The sequence below is a fragment of the Solanum dulcamara genome, chromosome 9 (assembly GCF_947179165.1).
Source record: "Solanum dulcamara chromosome 9, daSolDulc1.2, whole genome shotgun sequence".
NCBI classification, from domain to species: Eukaryota; Viridiplantae; Streptophyta; class Magnoliopsida; order Solanales; family Solanaceae; genus Solanum; species Solanum dulcamara.
In genome coordinates this window covers 6,483,137-6,500,556 of record NC_077245.1, presented here as the reverse complement: position 1 = coordinate 6,500,556, position 17,420 = coordinate 6,483,137, and the positions used below count along the sequence as shown (strand labels likewise).

At 33.8% G+C, this 17,420-nt stretch overlaps 1 protein-coding gene across 3 annotated transcripts; it reads right to left on the bottom strand.

Annotated features, from left to right (window-relative positions):
- On the bottom strand, positions 1-14,250 carry LOC129903943 (sucrose transport protein SUC4). Of its 3 annotated transcripts, none has more exons than XM_055979464.1 (6): positions 13,439-14,246; positions 7,019-7,761; positions 6,486-6,549; positions 6,359-6,402; positions 5,836-5,995; positions 1-414 (listed from the first exon to the last, which is right to left on the bottom strand). In XM_055979464.1, exons 1-5 carry the CDS (start codon positions 13,929-13,931, stop codon positions 5,837-5,839), a joined length of 1,503 nt encoding a protein of 500 aa, XP_055835439.1. In that variant the 5' UTR covers positions 13,932-14,246; the 3' UTR covers positions 1-414; position 5,836. The 3 variants fall into 3 exon arrangements, with proteins under 3 accessions (XP_055835439.1, XP_055835440.1, XP_055835441.1); XM_055979465.1 differs by lacking the exon at positions 1-414 and adding an exon at positions 1,438-1,743 and having other exon boundaries at positions 13,439-14,249; XM_055979466.1 differs by lacking the exon at positions 1-414 and adding an exon at positions 1,750-2,322 and having other exon boundaries at positions 13,439-14,250.
- Between the last annotated feature and the right edge of the window lie 3,170 nt (positions 14,251-17,420).

Here is a 17,420-nt window from a genome sequence, read left to right as displayed (position 1 = left end):
GGAAATAGATTAAATGCACAAAGAATATGTGCTTTATATACTGAACACTTCTTGTACAATTTGTACTGATATTAGAAATTTGCTTTATCTAGAAAGTGGAGAACCACCAAAGAGAAAATTGTTCGCAGCAATTTGGGTAACTAAGTAAATAAATGATGAACACAAATAGCAATCTTGAAGGCTAGAAGAAATACCAAATGAGTGGAAGAGCTACATTTACAAAATAGTAATGCAAATTGCGGGTTGATCATAGATTGCAAAAAATAGAATACAATAATATACCTCCGCAAATTCTTCAGCATTCAGATTGAGCAATAGACAAAATGGCCACAACAGAAAGATCAAGTGCCTGCCAAGGCCTATGTGGAGAATTACCACCACCATAAATCTCATCATCCAATATGACAAAATAGCCTACCCAGAGAGCAACATATTATGATCCATCAGCTCAAGAAGAAGTAGACAATAGTCCAATAGAAAAAATAGACTCAGGAAATCCCTCTAGAGTGACAACAAGTGTTAATAAGCAGATGATAAGTCTTTTACAATCACAAGTTTGTAACCAGGCGCATGGGGAATAAATGAGGAAAAAATTGTCATTTTATGCAAAAACACTCCAAGGTATTTCTTCAATAACTTGGCTAGAAATAGTAAATTTTAGAAAGAGCTTAATCATTACTTTTTGACTTTGTAAATTCTTTTCAATGATTAAAGCCTCTTAAGGTCGCAACTTTGTAAGCATGTGCATTGCGTGTAAATGAGGAAAAGCTATCATGTTTACGCAAAAATGCTCAATGCATTTCTTCAATCACTTGGTTGGAAAAGGTTTCTAAATAGGAGATTAATATTTCCAGTGCACTCTTTAGTTTGTAATTTATTTTCATTCTGCTCTCTTCTGTTTTCTTTAAGGAAACATTTGTCAAATGTCGCAAGGCATGTTTTACTTACAGACACTTCATACTTATTTCTGCTGCTTTCACTTTCGCTTTATTTGATTGCGTTGGTTATTGACTTCTTAGTACTACCTCGTCGATTAAATACACCTCAATCACAAACTAATTGGGGTTGGCCACTTAATACAACTCATATCGAGGTTCTTTTCTCTCAGCAAATTTCATCATAGAGAGATATTTAGAGTTCTTGGTGGTGTTGAGCGGGTGGTGTTCTTCTGAAGTGAAAGGTGATGGTGGAGGCTATTGATAATTGTGTTAGTGGTGATGGTTGAGGTGGTTGGTTGTTTGGTGATAGTTTTTAGTGATTATAGAGATGACTAGTGGTGGTAGGTTGTTGATGCAATGGTGATAGAGATAGCTGAAGGTGGTGGTTGGTGGTGGTAACAGATAGAGTAGTAGTAAAAGGTTATTCACATGAACATGTTAATGATATTAAGTCAGTGTACAACATTTAAATGATCCGGACCTATTAACAACTACTACATAGTTGTGAAAGAAAAAACAAATGCACTTAAATAGACTGGCACCTGAATGATACAAATACAGACCTCGATTAGGTGTAAATAATAGAACCTAAGGCTACAAAAGGTACTTTGGTTTCTTTCAAATGTTCATGACACAACAACATGATTTTGCTATTACTATATAAGCTGGACATAGTTATTGATATTTGTTGTCTTTCCCCCTCAGTGGGATTTCACTGGGTTGTTCTTGTTGTTGTCGTCGTCTTTCTCCCTCAGTGCTTTTAATGACAAGTCAAAATTACAATTCCTCAACACAATGCTTTCTCCTATGTAAAAACGTATAACAAACACAAACGAGTTCTCCTCTACAAAAACATACTACAGGTGTACGTTACTTACTGAGATCACATTGTAAACATCAAGCATGAAGTGGATTCTAGACTTCGAATTTTCCTTTTATGTGTTTATTTACTTTGCCTGTGTGAGTTTGTTCACATTGTCAATTCAAACCCAATTGGAGGAGGAGAATAGCAACAGATTTACCACCAGTGTAAAGCTAGTCAATCCTCATCATGTAGACGATACTAACAAGTTGGGATAAAACTTGGTCACGATGGTATACTTGCATTAGGTTCAACAAGTTTTTGTTATCTGTTTAGATGTATGTACACACCAGTAGAAATTGCAGAGTACATCTAGTGAAAGAGAACACTAAGCTATTGAATATTGGAATGAAATGGTTCCAAATGGATTGAAATAGATTGTGTCACGAACTAGTTTGGAATTGTGGCGTAAGAGTTGTTGGTTCCAATCTCATTAGATGATTTTGATCAAAGCAATCATCACTTGTGGGTAAATTAGTTCCAGACCAGGTTCGCACTAAAAGGAAGCTTTTGAATAACAGGCTGAAAATGAATTAGCTGAAAATGTGTCAGCGAGTATCAAAATTAAAGGAACAACAAGATTTGGTGAAGTCAAATGAACTAGGCTGAAAATGTATTGACTTCGATTTGAACAAGAAAGAGCCCAAACAAATTCAAATCAATCATTAAAAAAAGTCGGAAAAAGCAATATCGAGCAATCTTGAAAGTTTGGAGCAATGAATCTAGATATCACTAGTAGACTCTAAATCATAAAACCATGATCAGGTATCAATAGTTTTAGGAACATGGGAAAAAATCACCTAACTATTTTTCTTACTAGGATTTGCACCCAAGTTTTCAATGGTGTTTGAAACTTCATTGACCTCTAGACCACACCTTGAATGCACCTAGGAAATGAACAATAACATGAATAATCTGCTTTGATCATAATATTCTAAAGCTTGGTTCCTGAAGCGATTTGTGACATCTGCATCTACCAACAATAACCTCAGTGTAATCCCGCAAAATGGGGTCTGGGAAGGGTGGTGTGTATGCAACCTTATCCATACCTTCTGAAAGTACAGAGGTTGTTTATGATAGACCCTCGGCTCAAGTAACGCATGATAAAATCAAGTATGGTAAGAAAATACAGTAGTAAAGTAGTCATGCTAGCATATAGGGGCCTACAATTCTCTTTTGTATTTTTGCCTACTTGTAATTAAGCCCCTGTAATTATGCATCTACTAGATGCTTTCTAATGAAACAACTTACTTCATAAAAAAAATGGAGAAGAGATCAGTGAAAATATAATTGAAGAATCAGATAATATGGGAGTAATAATAACAATATTGGTAAGGGAAACTAGCCAATGCTCGACTACCTACTACCTTCTACCCTAATGGAAGCAAAGTACTTGTGCAAGTGATACCAACTAGTTACGCGAATTTAAGGTTTAGTGATAATTGGACAGTTACATTTCATCTGGTGTTTGATAGATTTGGTTAGAGGTTATATCACAGTATAGAATAGGTGTAACAATTAGAGAAACCTACGTTTTGGAGAACTTCCAATTTGCCCGGAAAAACAAATTATTTAGACAAATGGAAGGGGCCCAAATAGAATTGAGGAGGAGGATGGATACATTGACCTAAACTAGTTTAGGATTGAGGTAGTAGTAATAGTTGAATAGACATAACTTCTAGAGAGTAATACTAGACATTAAAAGATGTTAAAAATCTTCACTACTAACTATGATGTAGATTTTGATAGTCAATTCGAACCTAAATGTTAAGGCTGGTTTTAGAAAGGAGACTCTAGAAGGTTCAAAATCAATATTGGCGTTTATTGATATACTCAATTATCTAACAATGATATGATCAGACATCTCAGTTGCATCCCACACAGGCTATGGGTTATTTTGATTGAAACTGGATATGATCTCCTAACACCAGACCATCTGCCTCAAGGCATTGCATTTTAACTGGTATTATAATAATTTGAAACACTAGAACAATAAAATCTGGTGAACAGACTAGTGCAGAAGGAAATATCAAACCATGTCTGTAGTCATATGTGAGCTTATATGGTTAAAGCAAGTTCTATTAGAGTTGATATGTTGAACAAATTAAAAAATGCAACTTATTTGAAAATCAAGTGGTTCTGCATGTAGCTTCAAACCTCATGTTACCAAGAAGAACATGCTAAAAAAGATTGTCCTTTTATTAGATAAAAGATGGAATCAGAATGTATTAAGACTAGGGTAGAGGGGCAAGCCCATTATCCACCGAGTTTTGAACCGTGCATCATTGGCCTTTGGGAATTTTCTTGGTTATCAATAAAAAATGTATTTTGACTAGTTTTGCTTAATTTAAGTGACTAGTTAGCCGACATTCTTACAAAATATATTTGAGGCTCCTTGATTTTTTTATAACCATGGTGTCGGTGCCAGTTTGCGCGTACCTCAATTAATTCTATGAGGTATCTGCTACCTCCCACAACCACAAGTACCAGATAACTCTTTCCACCAAGACTTGAACAAATGTGAAGAAATTACCTAGTGTTTTGCCTTCGCTAGGAGAAGATTGATTATATTTGTAAAAAGAGTATACAATATGTACATCTTAACTTCAGGGGTATGTTAATCTACGAATATTTTAATCAGTCATTATCTTGTCAAGAATCTATAGATATTCCTAAACTGTTGTAGTTATGTGTTTGATTAGTGTTGGAATATATAGAAAATGTCTATTTAAATGCATACATATACAGATTTGTCGTACTTAAATAAGAAAAATCTTACATATTTTATTATGCTATTAGTATAAAGGTTTGAATACGTTCCATATTGTACGTAGTCTAGAACTATTATATAAGGACTACCTCTAATACATACATTGTGGTTACTTAGTCAAGTGAATGAGAAGTTATTTGTTCTATTTCACAATTAGGAAGACATTATTGACACCAGCTATGCAGTTTATGTCTATTTTTATGTATATTTAACACTATTTGATCCCACAACACTTGAGGGAATAATAAAGCAAAATGTTCTCTTAAACATGTTTTTCAATACTCCCCCGTTTCAAAAAGAATAGCACCCTTTCCTTTTTAATCTATTTCAAAAAGAATGATCCCTTTCTTTTTTTAGTAAAACTTTAATTTCAACTTTCCACATGGCATGTTTAAGGCTACAAGATTAAAGGGTATTTTAGTACATTTGACATAACTTTAATTTAGTACCACAAGATGAAAAAACCTTCATTGTTTTCTTAAACTCTGTGCCAAGTCAAACTAGGTCATTCTTTTTTAAACAAAGGGAGTATTTCTTTTAAGTATATCTAACACTATTTGATCCCACAACACTTGAGGGAATAATAAAGCAAAATGATCTCTTAAACATGTTTTTAAATATTTCTTTTATTTCATGTCCTCAAGCTCTGGGGATTAAACAATTTTTGCAGCTATCTTCAAATCGGAGAACGTACATAATAAGAGGGATAAAGGCTTCCTCATTTTTTTCAGTAACTTCTCCTAATTTAATTATAATTTCTAGGATTACAGATATACTAACAGATTCTTAGAACCGGGATGCTTGGTATAAAGGCATCCACTCTGTTCATTTCCTATGCTTCCAGAGATATGTTACTAAAATGTTGGAATAAAAGAAGACATCTGAGTTCGAGACAATGAATGTAGAGATGATGCATAAGACTGAGGACAGGGGAGCGCCAATAAATTATACAGTACATACAAGGTCAAAATTATTTTGTAGAGTTAATATTGAATTCCCTAGCTTGTTCGTGTGCTTAATTTTTATATTTTAAATACCCCTAGCAAAAATCCCAGTTCCACCACTGAATGAGGGAGTCATTTTTTGCTTGATTTTTTTTAGGAAAGAAATGGGTCAAGTGACTATGAATTCGCGTCCTATTAAGTCCTTAAGTGGAAAAAGTTGGTTCAACGGCCTGATCTTCAGAGGACTATGAAGATAGATAATTTATATGTGGTGGACAAGTAGACAAGAAAGGAATTCAAACAGAGACATTAGGAGCTTACCTCATGCAAAGATCTTGGGTTTCTCAACCCGTGTTCGAGGAATCGCCAAGATGGCTATAAGTCCACCAGCAAATGCTGAAAGCGCAGCCACAACAAAGGCTGGTGAATTGCCTCCACCAAATAGCTCATCCCATGGCCCACTTCCAAGTGAAACCACGATCTGTGACCAATGACAATATCTTTTCATTCAGTGGCCTATATAAATTTAGGAAATGCTAAAATACATGCTATAAAGGGGCAGCAAAAATTCCTAGTGGAAACGCCTATGAGAATAATAATATTCAGTATTCGCTTGAAAGACACTCCAGATTCCAGTATTTACCACGCTTCACTCCTTGCCTCATTTTTTTTAAACTCTAACCAATGGCTCAACAGATAACAGCTACAAGAGCAAACTAGCAAGAGGCAACACAATGCACCTGTGGCATATCCATCTACATAAAGGCTTTGAATTTATTTTTTTTGGACCACTTTCTAGAGATTGTTTTTGTTTCGAAAAAAAAATAGAAACAGAGCATTATACCTGTGGGAACACAATTGCCAGGTTCAGAACGCCCATTGACAAGCCTGCAAGGTTGAATTAGTAATTGATGCACTATTTTCTATTTGACCTACAGAATATTGATCAAAATAGACATAACTCAATCTACCTTGTCCAAGCCCTAGAGCTTCAATCCTTGATGATACTAAAGCATATGGAACACTGTATGTAATCTGCAGAAAATGACTTGCATTAGACACTAACATACATAAATAAAGCTCTCTTCTAAGCCCTCATGAAACTTGTGCTTAAACTGAAACCTTTAGAAAGATTACTCAAATTTCTTTTTGTATCGTGTTACATTTGACAGGCATCTTACATGAAAAGATTATTTCAGACGGACTAAATTTCTATATCACATTTACAACGGTAACAAACTCTGAAAACCACAATTCAGCTGTATAGCCCTGCTCTTAAAAATTCCCGAAGATTAAAGGAGGTTAAAGATAGTCTTTGACTTAGTGATGAAATCTCAAAAGTGAAAATGAAAAAGGCAGATAAAGTTGGTTGGCCATGATAAAATATTAGAGAAAGGAAATTATAAGTGGTTTAGAGGTGTTTTAATTTAACTAGTTCTACACATAAACCTGTGTGGTAGTGCAAAATAACTTCTGGTTGCAACTTCAAAATAAAGCAACTTACAGCTAGTGGGATCCCAAGAATAGAAAATACAACTAGCGCAGCAATAACAATGCCATCAGGAGGAAGACCCTGGCCAATGTCTATGTTACTCCTAACAGCAGTAATTATAAGCATGGCTATAAAGCAGAGAGACATGACCACGTTTGAAACTCCCCACGTGAAACCAGCCCCCCATTTTCGACAGAGCTTCTCCATGAACAATGAAGTTATTCCAAGAAGCACAGAATTCAACATTAGACCCAATGAACCCATTCGGACTCCTGCACTATAATTCTTTCCGTCATTTGGTTCACCACCATAAATTTCTCGACCAAACCAGTCAGTATCGAACAAAAGAAACGGAAACCATCCAATCCATGTTAGGGCAGTGACAAGCAGGATGACCCAAACAACAGCTGGGAAATACTTGAAAATTCCAAACAACTCCCAGAGAAAAGCTTCTTCTTGACCATGGCTTGATTCGGCAATCTCTTCTCCAGTATGAGAGGAACCCCGACTGGGATCTAGAGGCTGCTCATTGGCTGCCGATATGCTAATACATGTAGTTGCTGCAATAAAAATAATGTCGATAATAAAAGCAGCCTTTAGATTGGCACAGTTGATGGTGCATGCAGAATTGAGGGTGAAAGGGAAGATCTTGAACCAGCCACTGTAAGATCCAGTTGCAAAGCCAAGGATGTTCCCAATGGCCATAAATAAGGAAAAATATGCATTTGCTACCCGAGTTCTTCTATGATCCTTTTCTGCATATTAGAAAGCAGAGGAAGTGTCACTAGTTTGAAGGCAAATTCACGATATATTTATGCACAAATAAATGACAATGAAGTCGTACAAAAATGTAAAACTGATATATCTCGCCCTGAAAAATTAAGCTCTACCAAGCCTTTTCTTTTGGTGGCTGTATCATATCTGGAATAGCACCATCCCTACATTCATCATCCCATGGAAACCCTCTACTTCAAACCCCATAAGCATTGTCAGACTACGTCTCCATTTTCACCATTGTCTTTTCTTATGCTTCGGTATCATTTTCTCCTAAATGCTTGAAACTAGCGGTCAAAATCGATATAATGAGATTTATATCATATGCTTCAGTATAATTTTCTCCTAAATGGTTGAAACTAGGGTCAAAATCGACAAAATGAGATTTTCTTTTGAATTTTGACACGTAAGTTAGTTTCAACAAAATGAGGATGTTATGCAAATTAGGAGGTCTTACAAGCTCCTTAGATAGGGTATATAATATTATTAACAACTAAATTAAGAGAGTAATAAGGACTAAGAAGCACGCAGTGTATGTAGACAAAGTAGACCCAATCATTTGACTCCATAATCATTTCTTTTTGAGATATGGACTCCACAATCTTCTCAGTAACAAGCAAGTGCTTCTTACACTTTGTTTGGATGGTTGTTAGGTATTGTTCCGTAATGTATTGTGTTGTGTTGTATTTGTATGATAAACCTATAAGAAAAGTATGGTATTGGGTAGAGCTACTATGGAAAGGCAAGGTAAAAGATAGAATAAGATTATTAAATAATAAATAAAGACTAAGAAGATAATATTAAGGTATTGACGCGATCACACAAAATTAGTCGTTACATAAAATGGGGTTTTTCGTGGTTGCCTAATGGTGGATTTAAACGATACAATACAATGAAATTTAAGTAACAATCAAAACAAACATTATATCTAAACTAACAATACAATACAACGGGTAACAACCATCCAAACAAGGTGTTATTTACTTCCGCTATCCTGCACAATGGGATAAAGAAAACTAGCGAATTCTGATTTTGTTTGTTTTCATCAGCAGCAGTTCTTTTGGGGGAAATATATGGTCACTGCTGCTGGTAAAGGCTCCTGAAGAGATAGATAATGAACATTTCTAGGGCAATTAGCTCAAATCTTATCTCAGAGAGAAAAGAAGGTGATGATGATATATCATGCTCCAAGAATGAAGTTTGTTCAAAATCAACACCACCACAAGCATACATCTCCCATTACCCGTTGTTATCTCTCTCCCCTCTCAAAAACACTCTGCAATTCATCGTGCATTCAAGAAACTAAAACTAAAAGTAAAATTCCAGAACCTCCAAATGCTTTTAAATATGTGATACCAAAATTTTAACTAGTTTTTGTTGGTTCTCATATAAGCAGCCCACATATGGATAATTTGGAAGACAAAGCACCATCAAAAATTGCTTGCTTTGGGTGGGTGGAAACTAGAAATGCTTGTCTGACTCAAGAAATGTTAGAGAGGAGGATTTTCATTGGGTAGTAGGTGTTTTCTGTGTCAAAGGGAATGGAATCAACTGACCATTTGTTGATTCACTACAAATTTTCTTGGAAGATTTGGACAGTTCCCTTATAAAAGTTTGGAGTGCATTGGCTCATGCCACGAGATGTGAATAGTTTTGTATTAATCTGGCAAGTGCAGGAAACTGAAAGCACAAATGAGAAAATATGGAGAACAGCCCCTCTGTGCAGCATGCGGAGTATCTGGTTGGAAAGAAACAGAAGGTGTTTTGAAGGAGAGGGGAAGAAGATTGCAGCTGTTAAGTATAAATGCATAGAGAATTTAATCTACTGGTTTAATGAAGGGACAATTATGTAATTCTGTTTTGTTTTTTTTCCTTTTTGCAATACCTCCTGGGTGTTTGCTTGGATAAAATTTTCTTAACTTTGACAAAAGAAACAGTTCACAGATGGATACAGAGTAAAAAGATAATTCTTACTTGTTTAACTCACCATTGAAAATATTGTGGGCTCAGGACCTACCGTTTTATAGAGCAGGCTTTTGGCTTTTGATAGGAAATTGACCAGACATGACGAGTTTGTTCTTATTCTGTCAAGAATTAATAATCAAGTCAAAGGATGGAATAAAAAGTCATATATACTTGGCATGTTCAGGCTAAGTGGATAATGTCGAGGACTATGATATAGTAACTGCTAAACATTAGGCACCATTGAGCCCTTTCTCTCACTGTGTTATACTAGTTCGAACCAATTGTGATAGGGACTAAAGCGAAAAGGAAAATCTCAAAAAGATTCACTGAGATACCTGATCTATGTTTAATTAAAATAATATGATTTGAGGAATCTGAACAAAGAAGAAACAGTGGTGTGATCAAAATAAGTAATGCTGGCATATGATCTTTTCACCTTTATTGTTTGAACTACCAATTGTAAACTAATAGGAATGATTTATTCCCAATTGATATCAGTGCTCTTTTCCAAATGTAACGTTTCTGCTACTTCCAGCAGTGGAATGGACATTAATATTTTGTCAATGAAAAGTTCTCTGTTGTCCATAGGAAAAATACACAAAAATCCAATTTTTGACAAAACTCTACACCACAAGAATGAAGCCTAGTGCAAAGTGCACAAGGGGGCAAAGAACTAGTAATTGTGGATTGGCGATGGAAGCAAAATCAATTGATGTTGAGTGGGGGCAATTGCTTTGACCTTCCCAGGAATGCTTAGTTAAACAGTGGCATTTAACCTTATTTACTTGGCTTTGCCCCCGTTACGCTATGCAAAGATTTATCAAAATATTCTGAGTAGCTTCAAATTTTTCATCATTTTGTGCAAATCTGAAGCTTCTAATTTTAGAAAGGTTATCTAAAACCTTATGACATCTACAAATGATTGATGAAGAATGAGTTTTAAGAACTTGAAAAGTTGTTACACAGTTTTAATTTATCTTTAGTCATGCACCATAAGAAAAGGTTATGGCAACAAAAACAACTAAGTCAGCATTTGGTGGACAATTTGGAAAGAGAAGAACAATAGGAGCTTTGAGAATGTGCAGAATAGCCTTCAGAAGATTAGAATGAATTGCTTAGTTCTTTTCTATTTTTGGTGTAAACAAGATATTTTAGCTAGAACAGAAGACATCTTTGATGTACTAGATTGTCTATAGGCATCAGTTTGATTAAGCTCAAAGCTTTTGTAAGATGTAATACTTTTTTGAAGGGGAACAACACTTTTGGTTGTAGTATACCTGTGTATATTAATAGACTAAGTTACCAGCCTCAAAAAAAAAACAAGTCAGATACAAGTGTTTGACTGGAAATGGCAGTCCTACTTCAAATATCAAGGATGAAAAATAGTGTACTAAACTTTTAAAATTATTATCTAGTCATTTTTGAAGTGGTAAATTTGCAACTTGTATTCTTTTTGGCTTCTATGTATGTTATATCTCCAAGATGAAGTACTCTATTCCAATTTAACAATGAAATTTTGTCAAAATGATCACCATAAAAAATAGGTCTAGTACTCTGGGAAATGGTATAGAATAAAAGATACATATTTTATCATTAGGATTACAAGGAAGAGAGAACTTCTCAAAGCTGTTTGATCCCACTCAACAAAATTTCTAGATCCGCTCTTGGTGGGTAATGTGGGGACATCGATGATGATATCACGCACCGCATTGGGGCAGCGTGGATGAAAGTACCACCTAAACTTAAAGGTAAGTTCTACATAACGGTGGTTAGACCAGCATTGTTATATGGAGTGGAGTACTGGCCAGTAAAGAACTCTCATGTTCAGAAGATGCATGTAGCGGAGATGAGAATGCTGAGATGGATGTGTGGACACACTATATATATTGTTTTTCTCTTTTACTTGGGACTGTGACTTTTGAGCCGAGGGTCTTTTGGAAACAGTCTCTCTATCTCCATGAGGTAGTGGTAAGATTTGCGTACATTTTACCCTCCCCAGACCCCGCTTGTGAGATTTCACTGCATATGTTGTTGTTGTTGTTTTGCTCTTGGCAGGTAATATAGCTAGTCTTTATAATTTGTCACTCAATTCCATATCTTAGTTAGATTAATCTTCTTTCTTTTTTGAGAAAATAGCTAAATCAACCTTCAATGCCTGGTTATACAACAACAACAACAACAACAACAACAACCCAATGAAATTCCACAACGTGGGTCTGGGGGGCCAAAGTGTACGCAGACCTCACTCCTTTCAAGGTAGGACGGCTGTTTCCAGAAGACCCTCGGCTCAATAAAAGCATAAATAGAGGTTAGATAAGGCTAAGAAGTTCAAAACGATATGGGAAAGCAAGTAACGTCTGGTTATAACCAAGCAAGTAATGCCTGGTTATAATGCAATTATCTCCAAATCAAACGTCAAACCACTAAATTTCATCGGAAAGAAAACAGTATTATGTCATAAAAATCGATATGTATGCAGAAGAGTAACTACAATTAAGCTAGCGTTTGGCCATAAATTCCCAAATATTTTTGACAAGTCATTTTTTGTGAAGTTTTGGGTGAAGTTCCATCATATACTTGGCCATAGTTTTTGGAAAAAATATTTGACTTTTTAAAGAAATATGATTTACACGTATAAGTTTTAAAGCCTATCAAAAATATTCAAAAGTTTGTATTATCATTGTATAATAAACATGTTTCGTGATAAAAATTAAACTCATAGATTAAAAGGTTCAACCTACTTTTAAACAATTTCACTTTTTAGTGTAGGTGCTACTAAAGTTTTCTCAACTCACAAAGGAGCATCCAATTTTTACATTTACATTACTTTTAACAAGTTCAATGAAACAATAGCATTACATACTTGAAAGTCAAATAACAACAAGCACATCATAAACAAAAATATAGTACATAAGTTGAGTGAGTGCATTCATGGTGTGTTTCTCAAGTTTGTGAAGTTGATTAATTAATAGTGGGATGTTTTATAAAATATAAAAGTTTGGGATAGATTTTATTTAAAAGTTCCCAAAAAAATAGAATTTGGTAACTAATTTTTGGAAATTTAGACTGATAAGATGTATGGCAAATACTTTTTGCCAAATTTTCCCCCAAATACTACTTCTACTTGTGATCGTTAACGGCTCAACTCAATAGACGTACATCAGCCATTAATATATTACAATACACCATTACTAAGATTGAATGAGACAGAGATATTAGCACCAAGAGGAAGGGGGAAAATACAAAATTAAAAAAGGAAGAAAGAGACTGAGAGAAATTAGGAATATAGAGGGTCCCACCCGATCATCGCCGCAGGGATATTTTTGTCTATTTGAGCTGAACTAGTGTGCATCATACGTTTTTTACCGTCCAAAAAGTAGAACACATCTATTGCGTTTCCATTTCTTATGCAGTTATGCTGAAGAAAGCTAAATATTCCATATGAGGAATTTGAAACTTCATCTTCCTTAGAAAAGACTAAACAAATTAAATGAATCAAAAGATAAAGTACAGATAAAGCGAAATCTTAATTTGGTTAATTCAGTTTAAGCTGTTGGTGAGGTCTTTCCCCTTCCCTTGCCTCCAATTTTCAAAATAAAAGCGTGAAAAAAAAAAAGCAGAAAGCAGAGTAATTCGCAAGCAATGAACAAACAAAATGAACATCAAGCTGTAAAATTGAATTGAAAAGCTTACGTGTAAGATCAGCAAGAAGAGCTCTGCAAGGTCCTTGAGTCATATTATTAGCAACATCGAGAAGCCAAAACCCTACAACAAACGCCGCTATTGCTCGCACTTTTATTTCACCTCGATCACCTAAAAGCCAGCCAATATCAGCAGAGAAACCGATAATCAACACCGCAATCATGATCGATAATGCTCCGGCGAGAATAAACGGACGCCGGCGACCGAACCGACTTGTGCACTTGTCACTCATGTGACCTACTAAAGGCTGAACCAGTAAACCTGAAAGCGGTCCACAGAGCCATATTATGCTCGCCCAAGCATGCGGTATTCCAAGCTCTTGCACGTAAGGTGTGAGCAGTGATAGTTGTAAAGCCCAGCCGAATTGAATTCCACCGGCTACCGAAGCTACTCGAAACAGTAGTCTCAGTGGTACTCTGGGTTTTACCGGTTCTCGAATCGCCGGTCGGCTATGCCTTGTTCTGTGCCTTTCTATCTCCGGCATCGTACAAATATCAAAACGTCGACGTATTGATGTGTGTGATAATGGAGAATTGGGAGGAAAAAGGTGGTGAGGTGGTGGAAGAGGGAGGAGTGTGGTGGTTGTGCTGGAGTTTAAAAAAGAGATAATAAATACCCTTGCAGAACAATAAAATTACGGTATATATTGATAACAGTGAGCACGAAAATAGATTATTCTCAGGGTAGAGTTGTAATTATCTCAAAGGCGTGGGGTGGATTATGTAGGCTGGTATATATGCCTAGAATTGCTTTACACCTTTTGGAATTTGGAGTGCTGTCATTCCCTAATTTCTTTTTTGTAAAACATTAGAAACAGGAAATTAGCTGTCTTGAGAAAGAAAGATTTTATTTTTATTTTTCATGACAAAGATATTTGATTTTTTATCATGCATTATATAATTTTTAAGAAAATTTTATTTATTTATAAAAGTATTTTTATTTTATTTAATTAAAAAAAATGAGGGGATCTCGGGAATATTTTTATTATTTTATTAATCCCAATAATTTTTTCTATCTCATGACTGGGTTGATGATGCTAGAATAGTGTCCACCTTTTTACATTTTGACACGTTTATATAAATGAAAGTAACATGTGTGTTTAATTTTACTCTTCGGTATAATTCATTTCACGGATTCCATTACTGAAACACAAAATTAATATACATTATTAAAATTATTCATACAAATGGTATACAATTCATACTTGCCCTATATTTTTAAGAGTGAGTCGAACCAATTATAAAAAATAATCTAATTGAGTACCATTAAAAATTGAGTGAAGGGTCAACAATACAATTAAAGTATTTTGATTTTTTGAGTTTTATATATAAACTATAAGGAGTGTAAGTTTTCAACCTGAACTATTACTCAATGTATGTGAAACACACCTAGACTAATATTTGACGCTGTATGTATTATACTCTTTTTTTTGTTCTAGTCAGTATTGTCTAGGTATGTTTACTAAATTTTGTGCGATAATTCATGTAGAAAACTCGCACTCCTAATAATTTAAATATAAAATTCAAAAACTTAAAATACTTAAAATGTATTTTTGACCCTCTCTTCCGAAAAATTTAACGGACAGAAGCAAACGGCTAAAGAAGAATAGAACGAAAGGGACTATTTTTCTTTTAGAATATAATGGTGGGCACGTTATTAGGTAAATCATGCAGGCAATTAGTGCCCTAAATAAAAATTAAACTACGTAACTCGTCATTAGAGTAGAAATTTGGAGTTTTTGTTTTTTTTAATCATTATGTGAGCCTACAATCGATCGAGTGCGGTTGGTTAACTTTGTGTCATGCTAATAGCTTTTTTCCCCTGCTAATTATTTTGCCAGTTTTGAAAAGACAATTTTCAAAGACAAACTTTTAGAAACGTTTATAATATTTCTTTATGAGTTTATTTGACACTGTTTAAGAAGATAGAAAACTTCCTAAATTCTAGATTGACTATATCAACCTTTTTAAAGAACGTAATAAAACTTCTAAATACTTATAAGTAACAATCTGCTATTTAATCACTTAATTTCTATTAAACATCTATAAAAATTATATTTATTGTATGAAAATCCCATCTAAAAACTTAAAACATTAAAGTAAGCAAATTTTTATTTGCTTAACTATGTTTATTCACCGCATATCCTCAATATGGTGTGATTTTTTTCATGGTCAAACACAATAATTTTATTTTTGATAATGTTGATAGCAGTGACATTAGTGAAACTCAAAGTTTGAACGGAAAAGGTTCAAGAATTTCCTTAACGTATTAGAAATGGTTCAGATATGCTTTTCTTTCATCTATTGGATCAAAAATGTCCTTAACGTATAAAAATGTTCAAAAATGCCGCCCTTCCACCTATTGGATCAAAAATGACCTTAACCCATTAGAAATAGTTCAAATTTGCCCTCCTTCTACCTAAAAATATGTTTATCAACTATTAAATATTATTTAATATGCCCGCATTTCGTGCGATCTTAATATATTTTATCAATAAATATAATATTTTTATGAATCAAAATATTTTTAAAAATTCTTTTTAGCCTTCAAATTTGAATAAATTAAAACTCAACTTTTTAATTCATTTTACTTCTATTAGCATCTTGATTATATATTTTTTTCATTGTCTAACAATTTTAGTCTTTTAAAACTATTGATTTTTTGTATAAATTATGTTAAATGATGCTGACATGTTGTATTTACACTCGGAAAAAAATTAACAAAAATTATCTTTTTAGGAGCATACATAATGAAATTCCTCTTTTCTGTGATTAAGACAATGTTTTTATATAACATACATTCGGGTTAATTCACACTTTAGTTCATATATTTTATTTAAAGTAAATACTTCTATAAGGTAAGACAAACAAGAAAGAATTATTAAAAAAAATACAAATAAGAAAAAAATTAAATAATTGTCGAAGTACTGGTAAAAAAATATTGATGTATAAAATTAAAATTAGTAAATTTTTGAGTCATTTCTAATGTGTTAAGGGAATTTTTTATATAATAGGTAGAAGAAATGACAAATTTGAACCATTTCTAATAGGTTAAGAACATTTTTAATCCAATAGGTGGAAGAAGGACATTTTTGAACAATTTATAATACGTTAAGGACATTTTTGACCCAATAGGTGGAAGAAATGACAAATTTGGTCCAATAGATGGAAGGGGTATTTCTGAACCATTTCTAATACATTAATAGCATTTTTCAATCTTTTCCCAAGTTTGAACTTGCATCTATTCTAACATCGTATTGAACTATGTGGCGATCATATTATTTAAAATCATAAGTTGTTATAGAACACTTTATTTCATCACTTTTGGATCCCAATAATCGTGTAAGCATTTTCAGAGAGTTTTACATGGTTTTAGGGTCACTTCACACGTAGTTTCTTGAGATTTTGAGTTAGAAGCTCAAATTCTTTTCACATGATATGTAAAATTCATGAAATGAATCACACGTTCGATCGAGAGGGCATCACATTTATCTTTCATTGTGTCAAATGAATTAATAATATCTTTAATCACTCATGTAATATATTATCTTTTAAGATGTTAAATTGGGTACTCAAATTCTATCACATAATCAAAGAATTTGATGAAATTGAGTTGGTTCATTTCCTTAATAAGAGCCTGTTTGGATTGGTTTAAAAGTTCTTTTTTTTTTAACTTATGAAAGTGTTTGGCGAATCAAAAAAAATATTTAAAATAAGTTAAAATTTATCAAAAGAAATTGAAAGCTAAAACTTGGTCTTCCTACTTTTCTCTTTTTGACTTAAAAGTCATTTTGGCTTAAAGTCATTTTTTAAGCCAATCCAAACAGATTCTAAGCTATTGATTTTGAAGTAAGAAAATTTAATTAAAATTTTACTCTTTAGCGAGTTTGGACTTAATCCACCCACATGGGCTCTTAAGAAATGTGTCATTTTTTTAATATGAATTAGACATCATGAGTTAGTTTTTGAAATTA

Coding starts and splice junctions, on each gene's coding strand:
- LOC129903943 (XM_055979466.1), bottom strand. CDS start 13,931: ATGCCGGAGATAGAAAGGCACAGAACAAGGCATAGCCGACCGGCGATT. Junction 6,550..7,018: donor TTCTTGGGATCCCACTAGCT/GTAAGTTGCTTT, acceptor CATTTTCTGCAG/ATTACATACAGTGTTCCATA. Junction 6,403..6,485: donor AGCTCTAGGGCTTGGACAAG/GTAGATTGAGTT, acceptor TCAACCTTGCAG/GCTTGTCAATGGGCGTTCTG.